At 35.0% G+C, this 25,610-nt stretch overlaps 2 protein-coding genes and 3 non-coding genes across 5 annotated transcripts; 1 reads left to right on the forward strand and 4 right to left on the reverse strand.

The window, feature by feature from the left end:
* Positions 1 to 482: 482 nt before the first annotated feature.
* Positions 483 to 19,615, reverse strand: RNASE4 (ribonuclease A family member 4). Its single transcript, XM_074289160.1, has 3 exons — positions 19,522 to 19,615; positions 2,154 to 2,208; positions 483 to 1,436 (listed from the first exon to the last, which is right to left on the reverse strand). The coding sequence occupies exon 3, from the start codon at positions 1,422 to 1,424 to the stop codon at positions 996 to 998; it is 429 nt and encodes a 142-aa protein (XP_074145261.1). The 5' UTR covers positions 1,425 to 1,436; positions 2,154 to 2,208; positions 19,522 to 19,615; the 3' UTR covers positions 483 to 995.
* ANG (angiogenin) lies at positions 5,636 to 19,615 on the reverse strand. Its single transcript, XM_074289158.1, has 2 exons — positions 19,522 to 19,615; positions 5,636 to 6,449 (listed from the first exon to the last, which is right to left on the reverse strand). Exon 2 carries the CDS (start codon positions 6,418 to 6,420, stop codon positions 5,968 to 5,970), a length of 453 nt encoding a protein of 150 aa, XP_074145259.1. The 5' UTR covers positions 6,421 to 6,449; positions 19,522 to 19,615; the 3' UTR covers positions 5,636 to 5,967.
* A 906-nt stretch (positions 19,616 to 20,521) lies between these two features.
* Positions 20,522 to 20,593, reverse strand: TRNAP-UGG (transfer RNA proline (anticodon UGG)). The gene has a single exon. It is a non-coding gene; the product is annotated as a tRNA-Pro (tRNA).
* A 1,466-nt stretch (positions 20,594 to 22,059) lies between these two features.
* On the forward strand, positions 22,060 to 22,149 carry TRNAY-GUA (transfer RNA tyrosine (anticodon GUA)). Its single transcript is given in 2 exon segments — positions 22,060 to 22,096; positions 22,114 to 22,149. It is a non-coding gene; the product is annotated as a tRNA-Tyr (tRNA).
* A 1,096-nt stretch (positions 22,150 to 23,245) lies between these two features.
* On the reverse strand, positions 23,246 to 23,335 carry TRNAY-GUA (transfer RNA tyrosine (anticodon GUA)). The gene is given in 2 exon segments: positions 23,246 to 23,281; positions 23,299 to 23,335. It is a non-coding gene; the product is annotated as a tRNA-Tyr (tRNA).
* Positions 23,336 to 25,610: the final 2,275 nt, after the last annotated feature.

Here is a 25,610-nt window from a genome sequence, read left to right on the forward strand (position 1 = left end):
CAGCTCCAGAACTAATAAAAGCTTCTCACCACAATTGGCATTATTTGGCTACTAAAAAGATTCTGATGCTCATCTCAGTATAGTGAAGAAGGAATCAGATTAGCAGATATTTGGCTAAACCACCAATAACTAGCCTTTTGACTGAGCAAGTCACTTAACGCCTCTAAACTTTATGGTCTCCATCTTTGAAGTGAGAATAGTAACATTTCTTGGGTTCATGGAATAACAGAAAAAGTTTATACCTAAAGTCAAAAGTGACCAAGTTCTGCCTCCAACAATTATTTGTGTGAACATGGACTAGGTACCTTCTCTTAGCTTTAGTTTTTTTTGGTCATATGACAGGGATTGGGAATGATGCTTATTGAGTTGTTATGAAACTCAAAAAGTACTTAGTAAAACTTTAGACACAATAGTCTGTTAGCAGTGGTATCAAGAACCATTATATCATAAAAAAGAATTCTGCAAGCCTCATATTGACTCAGTTTTAAAATGTACGATTATCTATATTTTATTATATTTTTATTTATTTTCTTAAATGTCTCCCAATTACACTTTAGTTTAGTTTGGTCTATACTCAGGAGTGTTACAGGCTATATATGGCCCATGGGCCTAGTATTTAACACCTCTGGCATGTTAGTGTTATTGGGAATATTATGACAATCACATGATAAAATGATATATCAACAATGTTTTGAAAAGGAAAAAGTGATATATATATATTTGTATGTATGTATATGTGTGTGTGTGTGTGTAAAAGCATTATTATTTGTCCAGAAAAAGAAGATTTAGCCCTTCTATAATTATACAAGGAGATTTGTTAGGGGATATAACTCAGGTCTTTTGCAGATTTAGTTTCTCTTCCATTAGGATTAAAGTATGTAAAAATCATGGACAAAGAATATTAGGGAATAAAGCCCTGGATAGCTCCCATCTTTCATTAGCAGACAATTATAAAGTGGGAGCCACAGCTGAGGATGAAGCCAGCAGGATGGGTCTTACACATCAAAGTGCACAGGTGCTAAATTCTCACAGGCAATGACAACATGCCTGGTTCTGGCCAGGGCCCGATACCTACAGTTTGGGGAAGTAGAACCACCTGTCAATCGGCAGTCTGTGACTTTCATAATGCCTTCATGGCAGTTCATTTGGCCATTCTTGCATTTGATGTCAGTGGTATGGCAGATACTATTGATGTTCCATATACTCTCATGGATAAAGGTGTTAACAGGCTTGCATCTTGGTATAGTCATTCGCCTCCTGTGCATCATCTGGTTGCAGTATGTAGCATCACCACCATCACTATCAGGGTCCACGTGCTGTCGCAGGAATTTTTGGTACCTCCGATCCCCAGAAGAGGGATGTACCAGACATAGGCCAAGCAAGGCCAAAAGTAGCAGCAATGATCGGATCCCTTGCATGGCCATTATCTTATGCCCCTAAAAAGAGAGCAAAGCAAGAGTGGGGAGAGCAGACCATAACAATGGAGGATAAACTATTCATCCCTTGCCAAAAAACAAAACATCCCTATTCTATACTTCCATATCCAACTTGTCCCCTCTCATATAAATTCTACTCTAGGCTTTCATTTCCCAATTGTTCTAGATCAGTGGTTCTTAACCAGGGATTACTGACCATAGATTTCAAGTTATCCATGAATTTGATTGGAAAATGTTATATCTTTATTTCAATATAATTGTTTTCCTTTATAATGCTATGCATCTTATTTAATGCATTTTAAAACATTCTGAGAAAGGGTTCATTGATTTGCCTAGAGTGCAAAAGGAACACATAAAAGTTTAGAATACCTTGTCTAGGTCTTCTCTAAGGTAATTTTCCTCTCTAATCAATCAACATTTATTAAGGGTTTACTATGTGCCAGGTATTGTGCTAAGAGCTAATAATATGAAAAAGTAAAAAACAGTCACTTCCCTCAACAAGCTCATATTCTACTATCTCTGATACATCGATATCCTGTGAATCTACACCAATCATCTCCCCCATTTACAATCTTGCTTCTTGTTCTTGCTTCTCTTGTTCACAGCATTGTTCCTAATTGATTGTTTCTAAACAATCCATCAAAAGGCAAAGTTTTGTCTCAGAAAAGTTAAATACTAGGAATCCCACAGTGATCTAGGAACAAAGATCAAATTTACCTTTATTTGTTGAAAAAAACTGCAGATGGCCTTGATAAAACCGTCTGGTCAGGTCCTGAAAAGAAATCATCATGTGTAACTAAAAGACAACCATACAAGATACCTACATGAAACCAGGGTGAAGAAGAAATAGGGAAACAACTCTTGCCTGATTCCTATTTATGTAACTACTCCCTGGGCACTATGGTCTTTAGGGAGTACTTAATTCCTTGAAATATTCCAATTCCAAGAATTGGGGTAGATTTAAATCTCAGAAAATATAGGCATATTGAACTTTCACAGTTGCACAAATTTTCTTTTTGTTTTGTTTTGCTTTGCTGAGGCAATTGGGATTAAGTGACTTGCCAGGAAGTATTAAGTGTACAAATTTTCTTTATTTTATTATGAGTAACAGATTCAATTGACGTTCAAATCAGAGATAGAATAGGAAAAGATAATGAATTAAAACTTTGATTTCAATTTTCTTTTTTCCTTTGATATTCTCCCAATGGCAATAGAAGTCAGGAGCTTTGTCAAGCTTATTAATCAGCATGTATGTATACACACACACACACACACACACACACACACACACACACACACACAGACCCCTGGCATAGTACCTTGCATATGGGAAGGGTTGAGCAACCCTTGTTGCCTTATTGAATAAAGAAATCAGGGAATGAATAATGTGGGCAATAATATTGAAAGTCTCTTATGCCATCAATGACACTAAATAAGAAGAGAATTGATTTTTTCCAATTTATAGTAGGATTTTATTATTTTATTTTTAATAGGATTTTTAATATATGTATAGATATTTTCAACATTCATTTTTGTAAAACTTTGTGTTCTAAATTTTTTTTTCCTTCTCTTGCCTCCCCCCTCCCTCCATCTGATATAGGTTAAATATGTGCAATTCTTTTAAACATATTTCCATATTTATCATATTATGCTAGAAAAATCAGATCAAAAATGAGAAAGAAAAAAAAGTAGACAATAACAACAAAAAGGTAAAAAGACTGTGCTTCAATTTATATTTAATCTCCGTAGTTCTCTCTCTGGATGTGACTGGCATTTTGCATTCCAAGTCTAGTGGAATTGCCCTGAATTGAAAAGCCGAGTCCATTACATTTGATCATCACATAATTTTGTTACTACAATGTTCTTTTGGTTCTACATCAGTTCATGTAAGATAAGGAGAAATCTCATATTTGGGGGGAAATGGAATCAATTTCCATTTCTAGCCTGGCATTTCAAAGGAAAGTAACTGGAAATCAAAAGTAGATTAAGAAACAGTGATGCAACCCAGTCTAAAGGAAATATCCCTAATGCTCAGTAGTCATGATTTATAATGAGTCTCCTTAAAGAACTTGTGTCAAAATGCTTCCTCTATTCAAAGCCTCATAATATATTAGAGCTGAAAAGAACCTTGGTTTGTTGACTATTGTCCTGCATTCTTGAAGAGGACCAAAATGTTTTCATTATGTTGGGGCCTTGGTTCAATGTGGCCAGCCCTGGTTGATCAGACCAATATGACCTCAGAAAGCTATACAAGTCAGATACAAATAATCCATATGAACATTTAGAGTGATGTCTTTTAATTTTTCAATCTTATTTTTCTTTTTTACTATTGCAATCCTACTTTGTTCATAAAGGACAGTGTCCTCTTTGTTGCAAGCTCACCACCCAAGGTGGTCTCTCATGTCTCACAAATGATTCCAGAGTTCTTTAGAGAGACCTTGAGAGTGTCCGTGTATCACTTTTTTTGGGGGGCATCCATGTGAATACTTGTCTTGTGTGAGTTTTCCATAAAATAGTCCTTTAGATAAATATATGTTTGGAATTTGAATAACATGGCCAACACATCAGAGTTTAAGCTCTCTAGAGTAGAGATTGACTGCATAGTTGGTCAGCTCCAGAAAGGACTTCAGTTTCTAGAACTTTATCTTGCCAGGTGATCTTCAGAATCTTCTTAAGACAATTCAAATGGACTTGATTCTGTTTTGGCATGGCACTAGTATACTGTCCAGGTTTCACAGGCATGCAACAATAGGGTCAGAACAATGGCTCTATAGACCTTCAGTATGGTAAGCAGAATGTAATACCTCTCTCCCACACTTTCCTTCAGAGTCTTCCAAAAACTGAGTTACTTTTGTCAATGCATGCATCAAATTCATTATCTATGTGTATATCCCAAGAATGTATACTGCCAAGATAAGTAAATTTGTCCACAGAATTCAAGCATTTCTCCATTTGTTATAACCAATGTTTCCTAAAGAATATCTCTTGTCCATCTTCTATACAATCTCCTTCCTTGACTTCATTCTTTCTCAAGTAATTTAACATCTTGGAATTCTTTATTCTCTTTGCAGAACTAGAAAAACATAGTCAATCTGAGATAAGAAAGACTTTGAAATCTTCCACAGCTCTGGTTTAATACACAATTACTTGAGCTGCTAAATTGGTATGTCATTGTACATAGAATATTTGGTAATTGAATATGATAAACTTGAATGTTTCAACTGAATGTGTTCTGTAGCTGAATGTACTCAGGATAGCTACCCTCCATTTAAATAGACAAAGAAGAATTTCTAGCCTATGACAAAAACTACTTATAAATCTCCAGTGTGTCACCCACATCAGACCAAGAGTCTAAGCTATTAATGCCATAAGTGAGCTATTTGAGGTGGTTGAGAGATGTTATAATTAGAGAGATTTTAATGTAAGAATAAAGCATATATTTCTTATTCTCTTTTTAATGACCCACATGACTCTTTATCTTTGACAAAGAAAATGGCCTATAAAATAGCAACTGACCCCAAGTCAGGAAGATAGCTATAAATAAATATATTCTAGAATTTTACCGTTAATATAATTCTTCTTTGAGTAAACAATTTCTTAACATCTAATATTTAGGAAACTCTTCTTTCTCCTATCTTAGGTAGCCAATGGGTTTTAATAGAAAACAAGTTTCTTTCTTAAGGAACTAGAGATAAGAAGATTCCTATAATGAGTTCAACAAGCATTAACCCATTTTTCTATTTTCTACAATCAATTTGAGGTCTGCCAATAGGGCAGGATTATCATTGAGATCTCAGGCCATTTCTCACCAGCCCATGGGAAAAGTAACCTATTCTTCTTGCATTTTCCAACGTTATGGGATGAGTAATGTCCCAACTCACCTAAATTCTTTACCTAGTGATCTAGAACTAAGAGAACTTTTCAAACTGCTTTGAGAAGGATATCCAATCAACACTAACTTTAGAGACAATTATAAAGTTCACAAATCAACAATTTCTAGCAAATACTCATAAGAGGGTACAAAGGAAAGAAAGGGATTTCTATGCCATTAGTTTCCATCTAAAGAAACTGGTGAGTGAGAAAAATGAAAAACAAGTTTAATATTCAATGAGCCAGTAAGAAGACTGATTTTTACTGATTTCAGAGTTATTTTATTTGTTCAAAATGCCCAAAGGCTGAACACAGAAGGAACTGAACAATTCAACTTCTAAGAGACTCAGAATGGGTATTATAAACATTCCTGAATGTAAGGACATAACATTAAGGAAAAAATATGTAGTTCTAATTGCTTGCAGTAATAAAAATCAACAAGGGGTGACAATCCTGCCAAAGAAACTTACCAACATCCCAAATCTAGGATGCTGGGGGTATGCAAAAAATATAAAAGCATATAAAAAATACAACTATCTGTCAACTAGAAAAGAGTTGGGAAACTGGCAATAGGTATGTGAACATAATACAGCATTGGTATTAATCTAAATCTAAGACTTGGGGTACCCATGTCTTTAGGTTGCCAAACTCTTTATGTAAATTAATTTGCAATAATAGTGTGGTCGAGGTGTACGGGTAAACCATGTTCACATGCAATGACAATATATTTAAAGCCAGGAGTGGCCCTGTACTTGCAGGGAGATCTTGCAGACCCTCCTTGATGTTTACAGCTGGTGATCTGAAATGGTGAGTTGCTTATCCTAAACCTCCCCTCTTTGTAGGGCTTCCCAGCTTCATCTCCACAGACAGCCTTGATTCTGGGGTAATCACCATGAATGAAAGTATTCAATTCCTTGCAGGGCTGGGTCAGACCCCTTCTTCTCATGATCTTTTCACAGTACTTGTCATCCCGACCCTTTGGTTTGGAGTCATAGTGCTGAGTCAAGAAGTGTCTCTCCCTGTCATTTTCTTGTGTCAAAGAAGGTGAAACCAGCCAGAGCCCAAGGATGAAGAGCAGCAAAAGAGGGCCCATGCCCTTCAGAAATATCACCATCTCTCCCAATCAGATGTTCCTGTCAAGGGCTAGAGGATGAAGGTTAGGACAAACATTATAGAACATCCTTCTAAATGTAACCCAAATAGATAGGGAAATTTTTTGTTCATTTTTTTATTTTTTTTTTTTACCAGGAAAACAGAATTCTCTAACTTCAAAGTTCCCACTATGGGACTAGAGTCATGAATTAAGATTCTTCTTCATTCCTAATCCCTTAGTCACAGACTACTAACCATTAGAATGGCATGTTCACCAAGATACCAGTGCCTAGCCACCTAAAGCATTTGGCCATCTGCTTTTCTATCCTCTTCTTTTTACCATGAATATTTATTCTCCTATCCAGATGTGCAGAGATGCTGCCCCTATGTCCACCACAGGCAGGTTAATCCATTTAGTTTGTGAACTACAGAATTGTCCAGATTACAGGATAGTTTGATTCTGATTTTAGCCTTCTTTATTTATCAATCTTCAAATTATGCATCTTCCTATTCAATCACCCACTAATATATTAGATCTAGTTAATAAGAGTATCTTGCCATCTACTCTGTTGTGGCCCACATACTCATGTCAACTTTCAACCATTCTACTATTTCCCCAACAAATATTGAATTCTCCTAGGAGAATATAAATTCCTTGAGGGCAGAATCTATCTCACTTTATACTTGTATTCCCATTATCTATTTTAGACCCCCCCACACACACACACACAAAATGCTTTTTGATTGATTCATTCATTCATTTATTGGACATTCATTAGATTACTTAGATATGGAAAGTTATGCAGCTTTCTAGGTGTATGACCATAGTCAAGTTATTAAAACCCTTCTGGGTATCAATTACCTTATACTTAAAAGGAAGAGTTGGATTCAATAACCTCTAAGGTCACTTCTAGCTCTACAACTATGATCTGTCCATTGGTTCCACTATACAATTTTATTGGTTTTAAACAGTTGATATAGAATTCTACTATGAACCACTAGATGGCAGTGGTTGATATGAACTATGAAATAGATCCTAACAGCCCTGTCACTAAACTTAAGTGATCCCAAAGTGGTTAAGAAAAAAAACCCAAAAAACCAAAAAACAAACAACAACAACAACAACAACAACAAAAAGATGGCTTAAGATTATGATTTTTTGCTTGTTTCTTTATTAACAAGTACTTTGTATGAAATTTCTCATTTAACCATGACAATATATCTCTTAGTATTACTCTTATTTTAAAAGTGAGAAAACAGCTTTAGAAATTTGTGATATGACCAAGGTCATCCAGCTAATATATGCTCCAAAATGAAATGCAAATCAAGGTTTTCTGGTGTTTAGTCTGGTTTCCTTAAGCTACTTACTCTTCTTATATTCAGATACCAATCAGACTTAGATTCGATTTGAACTAGTTCACTATTTTAAAAATAAAATGGCAGCTGATAAAAGATTAGAACTCAATGGAATTTGTTTTATTGGCAAAGAGTAACAGGAAGGGTAAAATGAGCATCTTGTAGACATATAGTATTGACTCATAATTCCCACTGAAATTATTTTGCTTATATATCACTTTGTGAATAAAGCATTTCCCAAAGTTTGCCAAGTCTTTCCATATTGTTGTTATTCATTACTTGGTATACATTACCCCAAAAATGTTTCTTTGAATTATATGAGAAAAAAATCAGAGTGTTATTCACTATGATTATGGGACAACTTGTCCTGCAATGGAAAAGGGTTTGCTTTTAAAGTTTAAGATAACTGAAGACAATGGGGAGAACATTACCAATATATTAAAGAGTCATTAGATGTGGATCAAGATGGTCATTTAGCTGTCTCAAGGCTTTCTTTTCTATACCAGTGAGTCTTTCTTAACATAGAGAAGGGGTATGAAAAAAAATATTGGGAAAAAAACTGGGAGAATCATCTTCTTAAACTGGATTGTCTCAATATTGGTAAAAGGTTACATGTACAAGTCATAAGGACATTACTAGTTAGAGGAGTCAGGAGGCATCCAACTTCATCTAGAAGTCTCTGCCACTCCTACAATAGTCTCTAAGATTTAAATCCATGTTGTCATACTAGAGATGATTGGTGTCAGGTGAATGATGAAGTGGAATGTTCTAGTCACATGAATATTATAGGAAAATTGAATTGTTGGAATTCATCCTTGTCACTGAAAACTTAACCTTTTATGTAGTAGAAATTAAGTGATCAAAACATTGATATTCCAGTGTACTCTATAGTCATACATAACATAGTTTGCTAAAGTTTAAAAAGAGTTTACAGATAAGTTCAATTACTCTATCATTAATTACTTCAACCAATGAACTTGCTCCTCCTAAGCATGCAAGCTCTTCCTCAGGAAAGGCGGGAACTAGAGAATTGTCAAGTACCGACTTAGCACTTCACTTTGCCCCACTGAAGAGCACAATTTAAGGCATTGGACTGTCTGACTATTTAGGGATTCTTTGTCTACTGAGAATGGTGCTATAAAGCAGTTATTACAAAGCATTAGAAACTGACGTATCCCAGGTACCAGCGTAGGGTAGAAACTATTACCAGTTTCTAACTCTCATTGTCTATAAATTCATTCCAATACATTTTGCCTCTGATTAATTGTGATTTTAACCTGGTTATAAGCAAGTTTCCCCTGGGTGCAACAGAAACTCATCTATCCTCCTCTACCATATAATTTGTCTTTTGAAAAAGTTAAAAATTGACCAAAAATGTAGAATCCCAATGTATCCATTTCCTTATCTTCTTCCCACCCCCATATGTCCATCCTCTCATCTCTTTCTTTCTATTTCTGTCTCTCTCTGTGAGTGTGAATGTGTCTCTGTCTCCATTTCCTCTATGTTTTTTTTTTTCTTTCTCTGTTTCTACCTCTGTCTTTCTGAAACTGGTTTCACGTGCAACATAGTATGTTTAAACTTTTAAATTATTAGTAGTACTGGGTGTAAAATTTTCCTGAATGTGGCTTTGGATTCATATTTATTCCCAATTCTTCCATATAATGAAGGGATTGTACAAGTCATAGCTTTCTGCCTTCATAAATATCATAAATAAATAGTTCTGTTTCTAAGTAGAGCAATTGGCAAGGAGACACCCAAGGAAATAGATGGAGAGTCAGAAAAACAAACTACTTCATTTTCCTAAGCACTGCCAAATTGAAATAGTATAATATTTCCTAATTTACCTATATTTGATTCTAGCCTGAGAAACCTTTAATCTAATCTAATTATATCTGAAATCAATTGGGGGGAGGGCATTGAAAGGTTAGATTCATGAGTTTCCTTCTGTCAATCTGCCATCTCACTCATAACTACCATTAAACCTTGGTTGAAGAAGTGGCTTTAACAGTCTACTTTATTTATATTTAGCTCTTTAGACTAGAATCAAAACTTTAAGTAGGAGAGAAAGGACCATCCCACAAAAGTTTCATTAATATCTGTTAATTACAAGATTAATAAATTCAATGACAAATAGATAGATGATAAATAGGCAAATTGATTGATTAAATTATTCCAAAGAAAAGAAGTCTTACAAAAATCAATTTCCCTTACTAGAGAGAAGTTCCAGTTGTTTCTTCCCTGGTAGAGAGCTCCTAGCACTTCCTTTCCCCTTGATTCTGATTATATAGTTTTCAGATAGATTAGGGGTGGAGATAATTGATTTGATAATTCCCAAGCTCTTTTAGAGACAAGAAAACCAAGGTCACTAGATTTGTACAAACAAGAGAAAAGTCATTCACCTCCTCCTTGGGGGTGGTTAAGTGAAATATTAACTGCCCAAAGGGATTTAGAGATTAGCTCTGAAAGTAAAAATCTGTTGAATATGGCCAACAGAGACCTAGAATCTACACTATATGCAGAAGGCACCTTTATTGTTTTTAGAAATAAATTGCTTTTCTAATAGGTCTGTACATTTGGGAAATAAGAAATATCCAAACCAGCATACTATTCCCAAGTTGGCTACTTGATCCTAGGAGGTACACCTGCCACTCCATGATTACAGACCTTGGAATTCTCAAAAATGAAAAGTTAAAGGTTTGTTTTAGATGAACATGACTATGTTTCTAGTTGCTCTGAGCATATCATAAATCAAGGGACCAAAAAGGGGGCTTTTCATAACATGATTAAGTGGCATACTTAGGAATAGAACCAAAATTCTCAGATTCTTGATCCAATGACTTCATTACTCCAGTACCTTTCATGACATTTATTAGTTCTCTAATCATAAGTAGGTAATTTACTCTTCTGAGTCTCACTTTTCTCATCTGTAAAATAGGAATAATACTATTATTACCTGCCTTTTAAAGTTATGAGGAAAGCAACTTTGTAAACCTTATAGAATTCTAGAAATTTGTTATTGATATTAACTGCCCTATGGTTCCCTTTCTTCTTTTATGGACCTTACTGGTCCTCACCCCCAACTTCCATCAATTATAAAAACTAGATGGGGAAGAATAATAAACAATTATAAATATAAAAGAGGACTCTCAAATATGTTTAGCACAGAGCTTCCACTTACTGCAACATGTTACAAAATTGGCTCCCTCCATCATTTTATAACAAAGAAAACATCCTATCATATTAAACATTGTAGAGAAAGGGCTTCAAACAATATTATGTGATGCAAAGGTGAAAGAATTTCTCTGGTTCTGTGCTCATCATTGTTGATGAAGTAACAGTCTCTGAGAAAGTGTTACTTGTATGAGATCATTAGCTTACAAAATATAGACAATCAAGGAGATTTCTATTGTCTATCAGACACATATCATAGTCTCAGTAATAATTTGTTAGATAGGGACCTATCTTACTTTATTCTTCTCCCCAACCTCTGCTGAAGCCACTAACTCCACAATCCACAATCCAAATTTTCTATCTTCTGTCTTCTATTTATAAAAAAAAAGATCAACTGCAAAGAGGCTGTCTGTTATTAAAAAAAAAAAAAAAAAAAAAAAAAACTAAACTAAACTAAACTAAACTAAAAGGGTTGGCACCTGAATTGATAGATTTTTAAGAAGTATTGAGATTTAACTCTTGCTGGTGCAGACAAACTACCTGGAAGTCCTATATCTAAAGGCTCCAAGAGTGGAACCTTTAACCAAGAAAGTGCCAGAGATAGTTGAAAACTCACATGAGGGGCCTTGAAAGTGTCCAAAAGAAGCAATGACCAGTACACAATAACCTAGACTTCAGTTCTGAGATGCTATAAAGGATCCTAAAGATCCAGCATTCTAAATCTTAAAGATTCAAGGAGGGAAGTTAATCTCAGGAAGTAGAAGTCAGTATGGAAACTCAGGGGACCAAGCAGAGCAGACCATCTCACCCAAAAGCACAGCAAGTGTTAAAGTCTAAGCCTGATACAAAGTCCCAATCCAAGAATTAAAACTGTAAAGATTTATAAGTACAAGAAGATACAGATGATTATAAACAACTATAATAGATCCAGAGATGGACAAAAATCCAACCTAGAAGGAGGAAGTTCATAACAATTTTCAGATTGAAAGAGAGGGAAAAATGGATTTTCTTAAGAACTTTATGAAAACTCTGAAGTAATGAAACAAAAAATAAAAATTTAAATAAAAACTCTGGATGAAAGAATTGGAAGAAGAATAACTTAGAATGTGCAGAAGTAATTAATCAGGAAAAATGGAAGATCTGGGGATAGATGATTGGTTAGATTCTGAGGAGTGTGAGAGGAAAAAAGAAAAGGTAGAATAAAAGGAATAAGAAGATGAACTTGCTATTTTTCAGAATAAGGTACATAAGAAAAAAGTGTACAAATATGAAGAATAGAGAGGTCAGATGAGTCTCACTTTTATTTGAATTTGACAGAGAAGGCTTATACACACACACACACACACACACACACACACACACACACAGGAGTTTGCTGTTGCACATCAGACTCAGCAAATAAGTAGACAGGGATATGGAGAAAAGAATTAAGACAGGGAAATGAATAGTTCAAAGTCAAATAAAGTTCCTAATCCTTAAGAGAAATTTTTAAAAATAAAATAATTGGAAACTAAGAGATTTCCCCAATTGGGGAATGTTTGAAGAAATTGTGGTCTATGGATGTAATGGAATAGTTTGTGTTGGCAGAAGTTAAGAAAGAGATAATTTCCAAGAATGTTGGCAAGTAGGAACTGATGCAGAATTAAATTACTAGAACTAAAAGGACAATGTTTACCAAAAAAAAAAAAAAAAAAAAAAAAAAAAAAAAAAGTGAAGAAAAACAACTGAACAATTTAAAAACTGATCAAAACAACAATCAACATCTCCAAAGAATCCATGATGAAAGGGTTCTGAACAAGAAGTGATATAATCAAGATTTGGAAGGAGATATACATTTTTGGATCTTGTCACCATATCAATGTCACCATTGATTTTCTTGAGTAATCTTTTTTTCCTGCTGTCAGTGAAAGGAAAGGAAGTGCAAATAAAACAAACAAAAAAAAAAAGTGGGGGTGCACTTAAATATTGTTTTAAGTGTAGAAGGAAGCACAAAGCAGGATATGTTTGAAAGCAACAGGCTGAGATTATTACATATGTCTTTTAAAAGCATATAGTGGAGCTGACCAGGCTGCAGCTATGGTCCAGAAGGAATGAACACATATATCCAGTGAGTGCAATATCTGCAGGAAGCAAGAACATTGTTGAAAATTGTTGAAACATATGATTAGGGCCCCTGACACTGGCTTAGCATAAAAAAGGAGGGTCTGAGGTTGAGCCCCCTAGACAAAATTCAGAAAATAACTATAAGAAGGACTTGAGGTCTTGGGCACCATTACCCACAATTTGAGATCATAATCTGATTTAAATAATAAACTGCTAAAATAAAATAATACAAAATAAAAATAATAATGAGTAAGCAAAGGAAAAAGAATGTGACCATAGATAGCTACAATGGTATAGAAGAATATCTGGGTTTATATTCAAAGGAATTTTAAAAAAAAATTTTTTTAATCACTCCTATTCCTTTACCATATCAAATGATCACAAGCCCCAAAACAGTTGCTGCAACAACTTAAAAAGGAATTTAAGAGAGATCAAGGAAAGATTTTGGAAAAAAAATAAAGCAATCCAAGAAAATTATTTAAAAGGAAAGTTAACCAATGAAAAAAGAGGTCCAAATCTTAAAGAAGAAAATAATTCCCTGAAAATTAGAATTGAACAATGGGAATAGAATGACATTATAAGATACCAAGAAATAATAAAATTTCAGAAAAATAGAAGACGATCCGAAACATCATACTATATAAATATATGATTTGGAGAAGAGACAATATAAGAATTGTTGGAATGCCTGAAAATAATGATTTAATGATTTGTTATTTGATATTACCAGAAATTATTAAGGAAAAATGCCTTAAAGTTTAGAACAAGAAGATAAAGTAGAAGTAGAAAAAAAAAAAATCTACTGTTCACCATCTCATAGAGATTCCAGAATCTCTTTCTTACAGGAATGTCACAGCCAATTTCAAAACTCCCAGGTTAAGGAGACAATATTGTAAGCAACAACAACAACAACAAAAAAAAAAAAAAAAAAAAAAAAAAAATCAAATACTATGGAAATACAAACACAAGATCTTGAGACTTCTATGCTAAAAGACCATAGGTCTTGGTTACATTTGAAAGAGCAAAAGAGCTAGAGATACAACCAAGAGTAATTTATCCAACAAAGAAGAAAATCCTGAATAGGTGAAAAATGAACATTTAATGACCTAAAGGATTAAAAAAAAAAAAAAAAAAGATCAGAACTAAATGGAAAATTCAATATATAATATCCAGAAGAAATATAAGAAAAATATTAAAGCCTAATGATAAAGAACTCATTAAAGTCAAACTGTTTACTTCTTATATATGAAAATGTTATCTTAAGACTCATTATTATTAGGATAGTTTGAAAGAAAGATTGGGGTTGAGTTGAGTACAATGGAGTGATTCTAAAAAACAAAATTTGGAGGGGAAAGATGAAAAGGAGCAATTATCTTCTATAAATGCAGACTAAAAGGAAATAAGCAGGAGCGGAGGTCCAATAATGCTGGAAACTTATTTTCATAAGATCTAGGTTAAAGAGGAAATTATATACATATATATATATATATATATATATATATATATATATATATATATACACAGAAGAACCTCTAAAAAGGTGTGTATATTAAATTTTAGGAGGGAAGAGAATAAGGGAGAGGGTCTTAAGTGGAATGAGTAAAATAAGGAATAGAAAGATAAGGGGGAAATATGAGATAGCAGGGATAAGGTAAAAAAAGATATGCTAAAAAGGACAATAGAGCAAAAATAAGATGAAGGGAAATTCACAAATAGTAATTATAACTTTGTATGTGAATAGGATCAATTCACCAATAAAATAGAAATGGATAGTAGAATGAATTGAAAATCAGAATCCAATAATGTTAATTACAAGAAACACATTTAGAAAAAAAAGAAATACACAGAGAATTAAAATGGAGAATTGGAATAGAATTTATTATGCTTCAGCTGATACCAAAAAAAAAAAAAAGGCAGGGGTAGCAATCATGATCTCAGACAAAATTATGGATAAAAGAGATTTAGTTAAAAGAGATAAACAGGGTAACTATATTTTGATAAAAAAAGAAAAGAAAAAAAGTACCATAGTGTAAGGAATCCTAGTGAGGAATCCTAGTAAGTCTTGGGCATGCCTTTCTGTAAATTTGTTTGCTGAGAACTTTTAAATGCACTCTTAGTTACCTAATAAAGTCTCAAGATACATTAGGAAGGTATGCTATCCTCCTGGCACCTTAATTAATGAATATCCTTTATGACAGGCCTGTGTTTACCCCAGGAATCTATTCAGTTTCTGGAGTAAATATAATCCTCCTAAAGGAATAAACAAATGTTCTCTTTGATAGGCCTCTTGTGATGGAAAAATTCTATACCTGAAGGGATTACTCTATCTCAAGGGTCATGTATTAACTGAAAATATTTAGTGTTATGCATTCTTTGTTCTCAGCCTATAAAAACCCCTTAGTGGAAAGGGACTTTGAGAATTCAGTTAGTAAGCTTGGTACTACACTGACACAGCCTCTCACTGGAGACTCTGAATAGCTGTGACAGATTCTCACAGTCAAGAATTTTAAAAATTGATGATTCCTCATAGTAGTGATGATATATTGTTGTCTGTTTATTTCTTATATTGTCCAATTGATTACTGTGTTTGTTAATTGTGTATTACTTTTATACTATAAGTTTTTTTTCTTAAATCTTGTTCAAATCAAGGTTTTGAGCAACAATAAACTTCTTTATTTCCCCTTTTTTAAGTCTGTGCTTGTTGAATGCAAAACCTTTTGAATCTAGGTTAATCCTACATATAGACAAAAAAGCAATATCAATACTGAACTTATATGTATGAAATATATAGCATCTAAATTTTTAAAGTACTTAAAGGAATTATAGGTGTAAATAGATAATAGTACAATAATAATGGGGGAGTTTATCCTCCCGCCCTAAGAACTAGATAAATATAACAAATAAACCAAGAAAAAAGTCAAGGAAATGAATAGAATTTTAGATAAGCTAGTAACATAAACAGCTGGAGAGGTTTGAATGGAAAGAGAAAATAATATACTTTTTTCTCAATGACTCATGGTACCTTTATAAAGATTGACTTTATATTAGAACATAAAAAGTTTATAGTTAAAAGCAAAAATATTAAAAGTATCCTTTTCAGATCACAATGCAATAAAAATATATTTAAAAGGGAATTACAGATGCATAGATTAAAAATTAATTGAAAATTAAACAACCTAATCTTAAAGAATTAGTGGATTAATGAACAAATAACCAAAAAAATCAATAATTTTATAATAGAGAATGACAATAATGAGACAACCTATCAAAACCTATGGGATGGTAGCAGTAATCAGAGGAAACTGCATATCTTTAAATGTTTATTTCAATAAAATAGAAAAAAAACCAGACCAATTAATTAGGTATGCAATTATAATGAGTAAAGAAGAGATTCTACTCAAGTTCCTTTTATGAAACAAATATGATACTGATACCTTAATCAGGAAGAGTGAAATCAGAGAAAGAAAATTATCCAACATTTCATAAATGAATATGGATGTAAAAATCCTAAATAAAATACTAGCTAAAAGATTATAAGAATACACTTTTAAAATTACACATTATGATCAAGTGTGATTTATACCAGGAATGTGGGGATAGTTTAATGTAAGGTAAACTATTAACATAATTGATCATATCAAAATAAAAAAATGTTAAATCATATGATCATATCAATAGATGCAGAGAAGTTAAAAAGTAAGCTGACAGTCAAACAACATTCTCACGACATCCAGCCTAGGTAGAATAAAAGGAAATGAATGTAACTAGCAACTATTGAAAAAAACTTTCTTCAGGTAGGCAAAAGTACTATGAGCTCTCAGAAATGTCTTTTTGAATAACTTCTATACAGTCATATCTCAGAGATATTGTGAATTTGGTTCTAGACTTCTGCAATAAAATATCACCATGAAATAAATCACATGAATTTTTTGTTTTTCCAAAACTTATGTTGATGCTATACTCTATTAAGTATGCAACAGTATTATATCTAAAAAATGTACATATGCTTTATTGTTTAAAAAAAAAAAAGACTAACAACCATCATCTGAGCTTTCAATGTATTATCATCTTTTTGCTGGTAGAAGGTCTTGCCTTCCATGGCTGCTGACTGATCCAGGGAAAGTTAAGGTGGCTGTAGCAATTTCTTAAAATAAGACAATTAAATGTGCTTATCCATTGACTCTTCCTTTTATTTAAACACTTGGAAGCCATCATAGGGTTAATGACTGGCCTTATTCCAATATTGCTCTGACTCAGGGAATAAAGAGGCCAAATGAGAGAGAGAAAAACAGAACAGCCAGTCAGTGAAGCAGTCAGAACACATGCTATCAATTAAGTTCACCATCTCATATGGGCATGGTTTGTGGCATCCCACAGCTGACAAGAGATACTATGTGAGTACATGCTATAGACAAATGTCATTAATAGACTTACTTGACATGGAATTGTCACAATATTTAGTTTGTAAGAATCGCAATATAAGGAAAATGTAATATTTTCAAAGTATATAATAAAGTAAAATGTAATAAAATGAAGTATGCCTATACTTTAAAAAAAGGAACTGAACTCTAAAAAAGACCTCTTAGGATGGCCAGGTAGCAAATAATTACCACTTTTCTCTTAGTAGCAATGACAGAAACAATCCAAACATCTACCACTTGCATCTGGAAATACTCAACCAATAAATTCCTTCCTTAATGTGAATGCCCAACTACAGACAACACTATAGGAATTCAAGCTCAAAATTGAGTACTCAAATACACACACACACACACACACACACACACACACACACACACACACACACACCCTATTCATGCACATGCACACAGAAAACTGAATCAAATAGTATAAGAATATCCAGAGCCTCCAATCTCATGATGTATACCTATTCCACTGATAGTCAATCCTTGTACAACCTGTTTCTTCTTCTTTCCCTGTCTCTCTGCTACCATATACCTAGCAAACCAGCCTGAGAAATTTGTTTTGCACAGGGATTAGAACTTGTGCATCCTATTGTCAATGGAAAAATCTCACTTGAGTAATTTCTTGGAAAGGGAACAAAAATGTGCTCTGCGTGTTTCCTGTGATGATAGTCAGGAATCTTGTTGACTAAAGACGAAAAGGAACAAAGTCTTGCTTACATAGTTTTTCCAAATAGAAACAGGGATTAAATATTCACTTTTCAGCAAACTCTGAGACAACCACTCAGAACAGAGAGACTTTGTATATGTAATTATTTACACAGGTTATATTTTTCATATGTACATATCAAATTAAATATTCAATAATGAGTTTCAATCTTCCATCAATAAGCCCCTCTAAAGCATGCCTGTACTTATAGGCATATTTTCAAATTATTCTCCTATATACAAATGGCAATGCTTAACCCACTGAGTTAAAATCATTATTCTCTTTCAAATACTCCAATCTCAATTGCTACATATGGCCAGATCTGTCTTCTTCCCTTCTTCAGTGATTTAGGGCAGGCCTCCCTTCATATTTGAATCTACTTTGCTTTTAAGGCTCATCTCAGGTGCCATCTCCTTTATAGTCTGGGTTCCTCTCCCAATTATTTTGCATTCTAAGGATATTTAATAAATGTTTCTTTATAGAATATAGGAAAGAGAAGGCTGAAATAAGAGATTATAATAAGAATTACTTGTCCAGCCTCTCTTTTCATTCACAACTAGAACTAATAATCATTATATGACCAGTTCCAAACCAGGGTTGAAAATTTTCCTAAAATTCTAATAGGAAGCCTAAGAGAGATATATATTAGAAGCTCCTGTCTTGGGGTTCTGGTATATGCCACTGCAGAAAACACAAGTTTGTTCTACTTAGGATAAGGGGCATGGCATGACCTTTAAACCTCAAAAAGTTGGCCCACATACCAATAGAAAAACAAAGCATTCAACTTCAACTTTAAAGGAAGACTTCCAACTTACTGACTTCTTACACATTTGCCTTAACTGATTAAGAGTCTAGGTGCCCTTATAGAGAAGTAACTAAACAGACACATATGAATATAATGTGGGAGTGTTACACCCTGAGAAATAGCTAATATCAAGATGTTAGACAAACTCGGGAAGAGTAGAATAAACTGAGGCAGAGCCCAAGTTACAAAATAAGGTACAAGATGACACAATAACAAAGGCAAAAAATCCTGAACGATTTCATTAAAAAGAGCAACATAGTGGACCAATCATTCCCTCAAAGACCTGAGTGAGGCATGCCTCTGGCCTCTCAGAAGAGAGGAAGTGGATTATAGATGGTCAGACTTGTGCAAAATGTTGAATTGTTTTGTTTAACTGAAATTCTTGGAGAGTGGGGGCATCATTTAACTCTGAATTCTTTTTTTTCTTTCCTTTTCTTTTCTTTTTCTTTAAAGACAGTGAATCCAAGAGTGAAAATCAAGGAACTTTTTAATCCCTCCCTGCCCTTTCCTTAAATAACTATTAAAAAAAAAAGAAGAAGAAGAAGAAGAACTCACTGTGTGATGGTGGAGCAACAGACTTGTTTGTTTCTTCCTTCAGTAATTTGGTTCCTTTTAGGACTAAAAGAGGATTCCTTTTGGCACTGAGAATCTATGAAATGAAAACGGGATAAGAAGAATTAGCAAAAGGCAAAAGATTTATTCTATCACCAGATACTCGTTCTTGATAAGAAATCAGTGCAACAACAGTTCATAGGACTCCTACTATGAGCTGCTAGGCCCAGAATGGGAAAAGATAACCCAGATAATACAAAAAAAGTGCAAGCCGAGGAACATACGCTATTTGTTGTCTTTTGGGCGAGTAGAAGAGTCAGTAAAGTGAAATGAAACCGAGGAGTGAGAAGAAGAAAAGGGGAGGATGTTAGCAGAGGAAAGAAAACAGATGTTGTGGGCGTGTTTGTGTGTAACTATTATGTGTGCGTATTCGTGTGTGGTGTGTACGTACATGTTGTACGTGTTGATACAATGTACCGATACTTTCGAGAGGCAATATAACACAGGAGTCCTCTGACAAACTTGTTAGGAACTAAGATCAATACTACAATTTCAGCCTGGAGATGCGCCCTTTTCCCCAGCCTAACACTAGGAAACTTGTTCCTGCCTTCTTGTTCCGCCCAGGATGGGAGCGGCTGGTATGGCTCTGAGGGTTGCTTTTTGGGCCTCAGAGCCAGAAATCGGCTAAATGGGAACCGCATCGGAGTCCTGGAGCTTGTTCCTGAAATACCTCCAGGGGGCAACAGAGGGATGAAAAAGATTGTATTCAGGGTTGGGGAAGTTATAAATCCAAACTGCAAGACACAGCTGGCTTGCAAGCTTGAGACTGGCGGATGGAAATTGAAACGTTGAAATAGAGTAAGCTGATTCTAGTAACGAGGTTCCCAATACTTTTCCTTTGCTCTATTTAAACAGGGAAGAGTGGGGCCCAAGAAAAGTTTTAATAGACTTTGTTTATACGTTTCAAAAGAAAAACTCCACCAAAACTAGGAAGAAAAAAGTCGGGCTCGTCCGGGATTTGAACCCGGGACCTCTCGCACCCAAAGCGAGAATCATACCCCTAGACCAACGAGCCACACATGTTCTTTCGTGACTGAACTCCTTCTGTGTCATGTGTGAATGGATTTTGTTTTCTGATTTGAATTAAATAATTGGATTTTTTTTCTTATTTTTCATCTATTATTTATTCTGCCACGACATCATTTACTTCTTCCCTTCCCGTTTCCCCTCACAACCCGTTCCCACACCCATACCTTTTGATTGATTTTACTTCTAACTTTGTTCTCAGCAAAAGCTGTCAGGAGACCATGACTAGTACTTGGATAAGAGATGGAAAAGAAGCGGAGGAATAGTGTAATTTATTTTTTGCCGCAGAAGGAAGTCTGTCTTGAATTCAGAGGCTTTATATATGTTCTATATGCTTTCTGTCATGAATGAGAATGAAAACCAGGAATCCTATTACTGGGCAGGGAACAGCGGCAAGCAGTAGGTGCTGAGCCTCTCCTCCTCCGTATAGGGGACAGTCGTTTTGTGCATTCTTTGAGAAAGGACAAAGTTAGACTACAGAAAAGCTCCAGGGGGCATTTATCAATCTTTGGGATTGAGCGGAATTGTCGCTCTTAGATTGAACCATTCTAGGGAAGAAGGAAACTTGCTTGAAAATAATAGTTCAATAGACTTTAATTGAATTTGGGGAGGGGAGGAGAGCTATTTCGTGACTCCCTTACCATATACTATGTTTTGCAGTCAGAAGTGATTTGATTCCACCCATTTCTATCCCTCAAAATCCTGCACATCTCTCCAAGACAAGCTCAAATGTCTCCTTTTCCCAGAAGCTCTCTTTGATCATCAGTAGAATGTGATCTTATTCTACTAGGAACTTTTAAAATAGTGTTTCTATATTTATTTTTTTTTTTTTTTTTTAAGATTCACTAAATCTTGGAGTGTGGAGAGATTTAAGATAATTTTATCCAATACCTTCTGGAGACAAAAATCCATTCTACAATATACCTGACAAATGGTCGCCCAGCGTCTGATTGAATAGCTCCAGGGATGTGCAACTCAACTTTCTCAAGTAGTAAGCACGTTTTAGGACGTCTCTCAACGTTAGGGAAGTTATTTCTTATACTGAGCTGGAACTGCTTTACTCCTAATACGAATCTCCATTATCCCTTTTTCATCTTTGGGAAGCAAGCAGAATAAGTCTAATTGTCTTCCATTTAATAGGCCTTCACATATTTGCAGGAGAAAAACTTCTCTTTTCTTCCCTAGGCTAAATCAGACTGACCACATAAGCTGCTGTCTTACTGCAGTTCGCGTACACTGACCTCTTCTACTATATTGTATCCTCCTTGAGAGATCATCTTATTCACTACTGTATTGCCCCACAGTTCCTTGCTCTATAGTACTCGTTCAGTTATTTGTAGAGTGAATACACCTTTAAAAGGTATGTAAATATGAATCTGGCTCCAAAGGTTATGACTGCTAAAACTATGTAATCTCATCCTGAAAAGTTAACCACAAAACTGACATGTAAGAACCCCTTCGATAGCTCAGCTGGTAGAGCGGAGGACTGTAGGGGGTAAATCTAGAGCAATCCTTAGGTCGCTGGTTCGATTCCGGCTCGAAGGAGGTCTGTTTTCCTTGTTGAAAGCACGTAGCACACCGTTTCCTGGGAAATAGTTCATGTTTGTATTCTAACACTCCTTATTCACCCCATGAACCAGAAGTGTGTCATGCCACCAAAAAACCTAAGTTTCTTAGCCTTCTTCACCTCATCTTCTGAATACGAACAATATTTAACATTTTCATTATACTAATCACAGAATTACTATAAAGAAAAAGACATTTAGACTTGGAAAGAGAATCCCGGAGCCAACCCAAGCTCCCCATTTTACAAAGGAAAACTGACACCCGGAGAGGTGACGTGACTTTGCTCAATAGTAAATGGCAGAAACCAAGAATCCTAAATCTAAACCAATGTCCTTCCTGCTTTGCGCTTTTAGTAAGCTTGAAATCTATGTAACTAAGAACTATTATACTGAGTTGGTGATAGAAACAGACATCATCCGTAGGACGAGAAGGGCAAGAAAGAATGAAAGGAAAATGAAAAGATTTGACGAGATGTGCTGGGCCTTAGAGGTCAGAGTCAAGGATGAAAGAGTGGAGCTATCCCAATGAGAAATTGCCAGTCTTCCTGTGAAGCTTGTATGGCTATCAGAATTATTTGAGGAGATTCCTGATGAGATACCAGTTGAACTAGAAAGCCTTTGCAGTCACTTTCAAGATTTCTTAGTTCAGAATAAAGTATTAGTAGGGAAAATATTGGGGGGAGGGGAAGTGGAGGGCTAAGGGAGAAGAGGAGCGAGGTGGTTGCAGTAGGGAGAGGGACAATATAGAGAAAAGAAATGTTTGAGGTTTTAATACATAATTCTCTACTTGAGTATTGCATTGTTATCGAAGGTTCAAAGCAATTTATTTTTAATTAAAAAGAAAAAAGAGCCAAGCAGGAAAGGTTTGCTTCTTGCCATCATTCCCAAGCTTCAAATGAAACGACTTCCCCAGGGAATTATTCACCTGCCATAGCAAGGGGAGATATCACGTGATAGACTTTCGAGGTTTGGAGGAGTTGGCCATAAAGGGAGGACACAAACACTTTTATCGAATTCCACTTGTAAACAAGCAAGTGCAAGCGCCCTTAGGAGAGTGTCTTCTAAAACATTAGTACTCCTTCGAGCCGGATTCGAACCAGCGACCTAAGGATCACCACAGAAGTACAACCTACAGTCCTCCGCTCTACCAACTGAGCTATCGAAGGGTACGCGAGAAATACAGCGTCTATAATCCTCTTTATAAAATAGGTACCTCTGGAAAGACGTTCTAGATACCAAAAAGAAAAATTTTTAAGAATACTTTAGTGGCTACTTCAATAGCTCGTCATATTCACCATGAATAAATTACACTAGCATTTTGATCTTCAAAATGTATTGATTTACCACCAATTAGTAAATACCCGCCCAGGTGCAAAGAAATCTCACTAGAAGTTTTCAATGATTTGCTCTCTGCTAGCTCCTAAGCGATGCTTCCTACTACTGCTAAAGGCTTTATGTAGGAGCTACAAATAATCTTCTTTTTGACCAGATTGCTATAAAATGTGTGGATCTAAAATTAATGAGACTATGACCTTTAAGAACAATTGTCATTAAAAGAAAAAGAAAATATAAACGCCTGGTGTCTTGCCATAGAATCTCATAATTGGAAAAGCACAAAAGCCAACTTGTCCAACTAAACCTGCACACAATTATGCAACAAACTCAACAAGTGCTCAATCAATCTCTGCTTATCTGGTCCGCCAATGAAAACTCTGTTCCCCAAAATGCATCTCTATTGCCATATATGTAATTTTTAAAAATCATTTCTACCATCAACTCTTAAATTTTGTTCAATGGTACTGTTTGGGTCCCGAATCACTTAGACTGAATGTAAATAGCAATCATTTCTTCTTTAGCCAGAAACCCAGAGGGTCTTTCCCTCCCTGGTTTATTTACTTGTTTGCTTATATGGATTTTTTTTTTTTTGGATGAGGTGAAAGGAGATTTTTTTGCTTCAATTGCTACTCAGCTGTAATCATTCAATGGATGTGGCCTCGGTCAAACTGACACCTGTGGAACACTTTATCTTAAAAAGGCCAAGATCCCCCACTGCACTCAGGGAAATGTCCAGTCGTCCTGATCTATATATGGACAATTGGCCCCAAACAGCTTTAGAGGGGAAAGATGACCTTGCATAGCCCTCCCTCACTTAAATTCAATTCACTTACATGTCACGGCATTACCTCCCTGATGTCATGGTTCTCTTTGAAAACAAAGAACAACATCCCTTGATATAAAGCCTGTCTCTACTTCTTTCTTTGCTTTGATCATTACATAGGGTACCCCTCCAAAACAGAAGAACATATAAACTCTTATCGTTAGCATTGAAGGCCCTCTGGAGTCAAATTCCAACTTATCTTTTCAATCTACTCCCTTTTGTGCACTTTACATACTCTACAAAATGGAATACTATCCATATCCATTTTCTTCTTGCTCTTTCCCATTATGATTCCTTTTTTCCTTTAGTACTGTCCTTCACTCAAAGTCCAACTCGAGTCCCACATTCAACATGAAGTAGTCTTAAATAAAGGGAGGAGCTGCCCAGAATGATAGTCTGGTCCTACTGAATTCCTTTTGTATCTCTTTAAGGATATGTCAATACATTAACAAGAACACCTCATTCCCCAAAAATGTCTATTTAACAGACCCTTGGTACTTATGCCCCTTGCCTCCTTAAGAGGAAATGCAAAATTCAATTCACCTTCTACTAAGTCATGCTTGGAACAAAGAATAAAATGAAGAAAGGGAAGAAAAATCAGTTTAGAAAAGAAAAAAAATAGCAATATATTATCTGGATTTGTCACTGCATTCAAAACTCCAAGTTGTCCCTAACTTTTGAAAATAAAGGAGAAAGGTTCATGTTCTCATCTCTTCTTTGGAACCACTATACTCAGTATGATTGCTGATTTTGTTGAAAGTTAGTAGTGGATCCACCACAGTTGAAAATCACAGGCTCTTAAGGGCTGATAGTAAATAGAGAATGGAAAACAGAAATTAAAAATGTCAATAAAGAAAACAAAAATGAGAGGAGTAAACCGAGTGTCCTCCCTTACCAAAGAAAACACTTTCTTCTCCCCCACCCCAAGCACTGAAAAAATTGAAGAAGCTATTTAGACAATATATTAAAAAGGGAAGGATGCAAAAAAAAAAAAAAAAAAAAGTGTGTGCTTAGGATAGGGTATCTTAGACTTTATTATAATATCCATCCTACTCTCTACCCACTGTGGCCAAAATAGCATTGAAAACGGACCTTCAATATACCTCCTTTCCTATCTTTACAAATATTTATGAGAATAATCTGTTTTTGTTTTAAAGTCCTTCTAAACTTCATCCTTTTCCATTTCCCTTTGGCTTGTAAGCAACTCGAAGGAAGGGGCTGTTCTTTGCCTCTTTTTGTGTTCCAAGTTTTTAGCACAGTACCTGGAACATAATAGATGCTCA

Source organism: Sminthopsis crassicaudata, chromosome 2, assembly GCF_048593235.1.
Source record: "Sminthopsis crassicaudata isolate SCR6 chromosome 2, ASM4859323v1, whole genome shotgun sequence".
NCBI lineage: Eukaryota > Metazoa > Chordata > Mammalia > Dasyuromorphia > Dasyuridae > Sminthopsis > Sminthopsis crassicaudata.

Bases quoted from the DNA above. Each gene is read 5' to 3' on its own strand.
- RNASE4 (XM_074289160.1), bottom strand. From the start codon at position 1,424: ATGGCCATGCAAGGGATCCGATCATTGCTGCTACTTTTGGCCTTGCTT.
- ANG (XM_074289158.1), bottom strand. From the start codon at position 6,420: ATGGTGATATTTCTGAAGGGCATGGGCCCTCTTTTGCTGCTCTTCATC.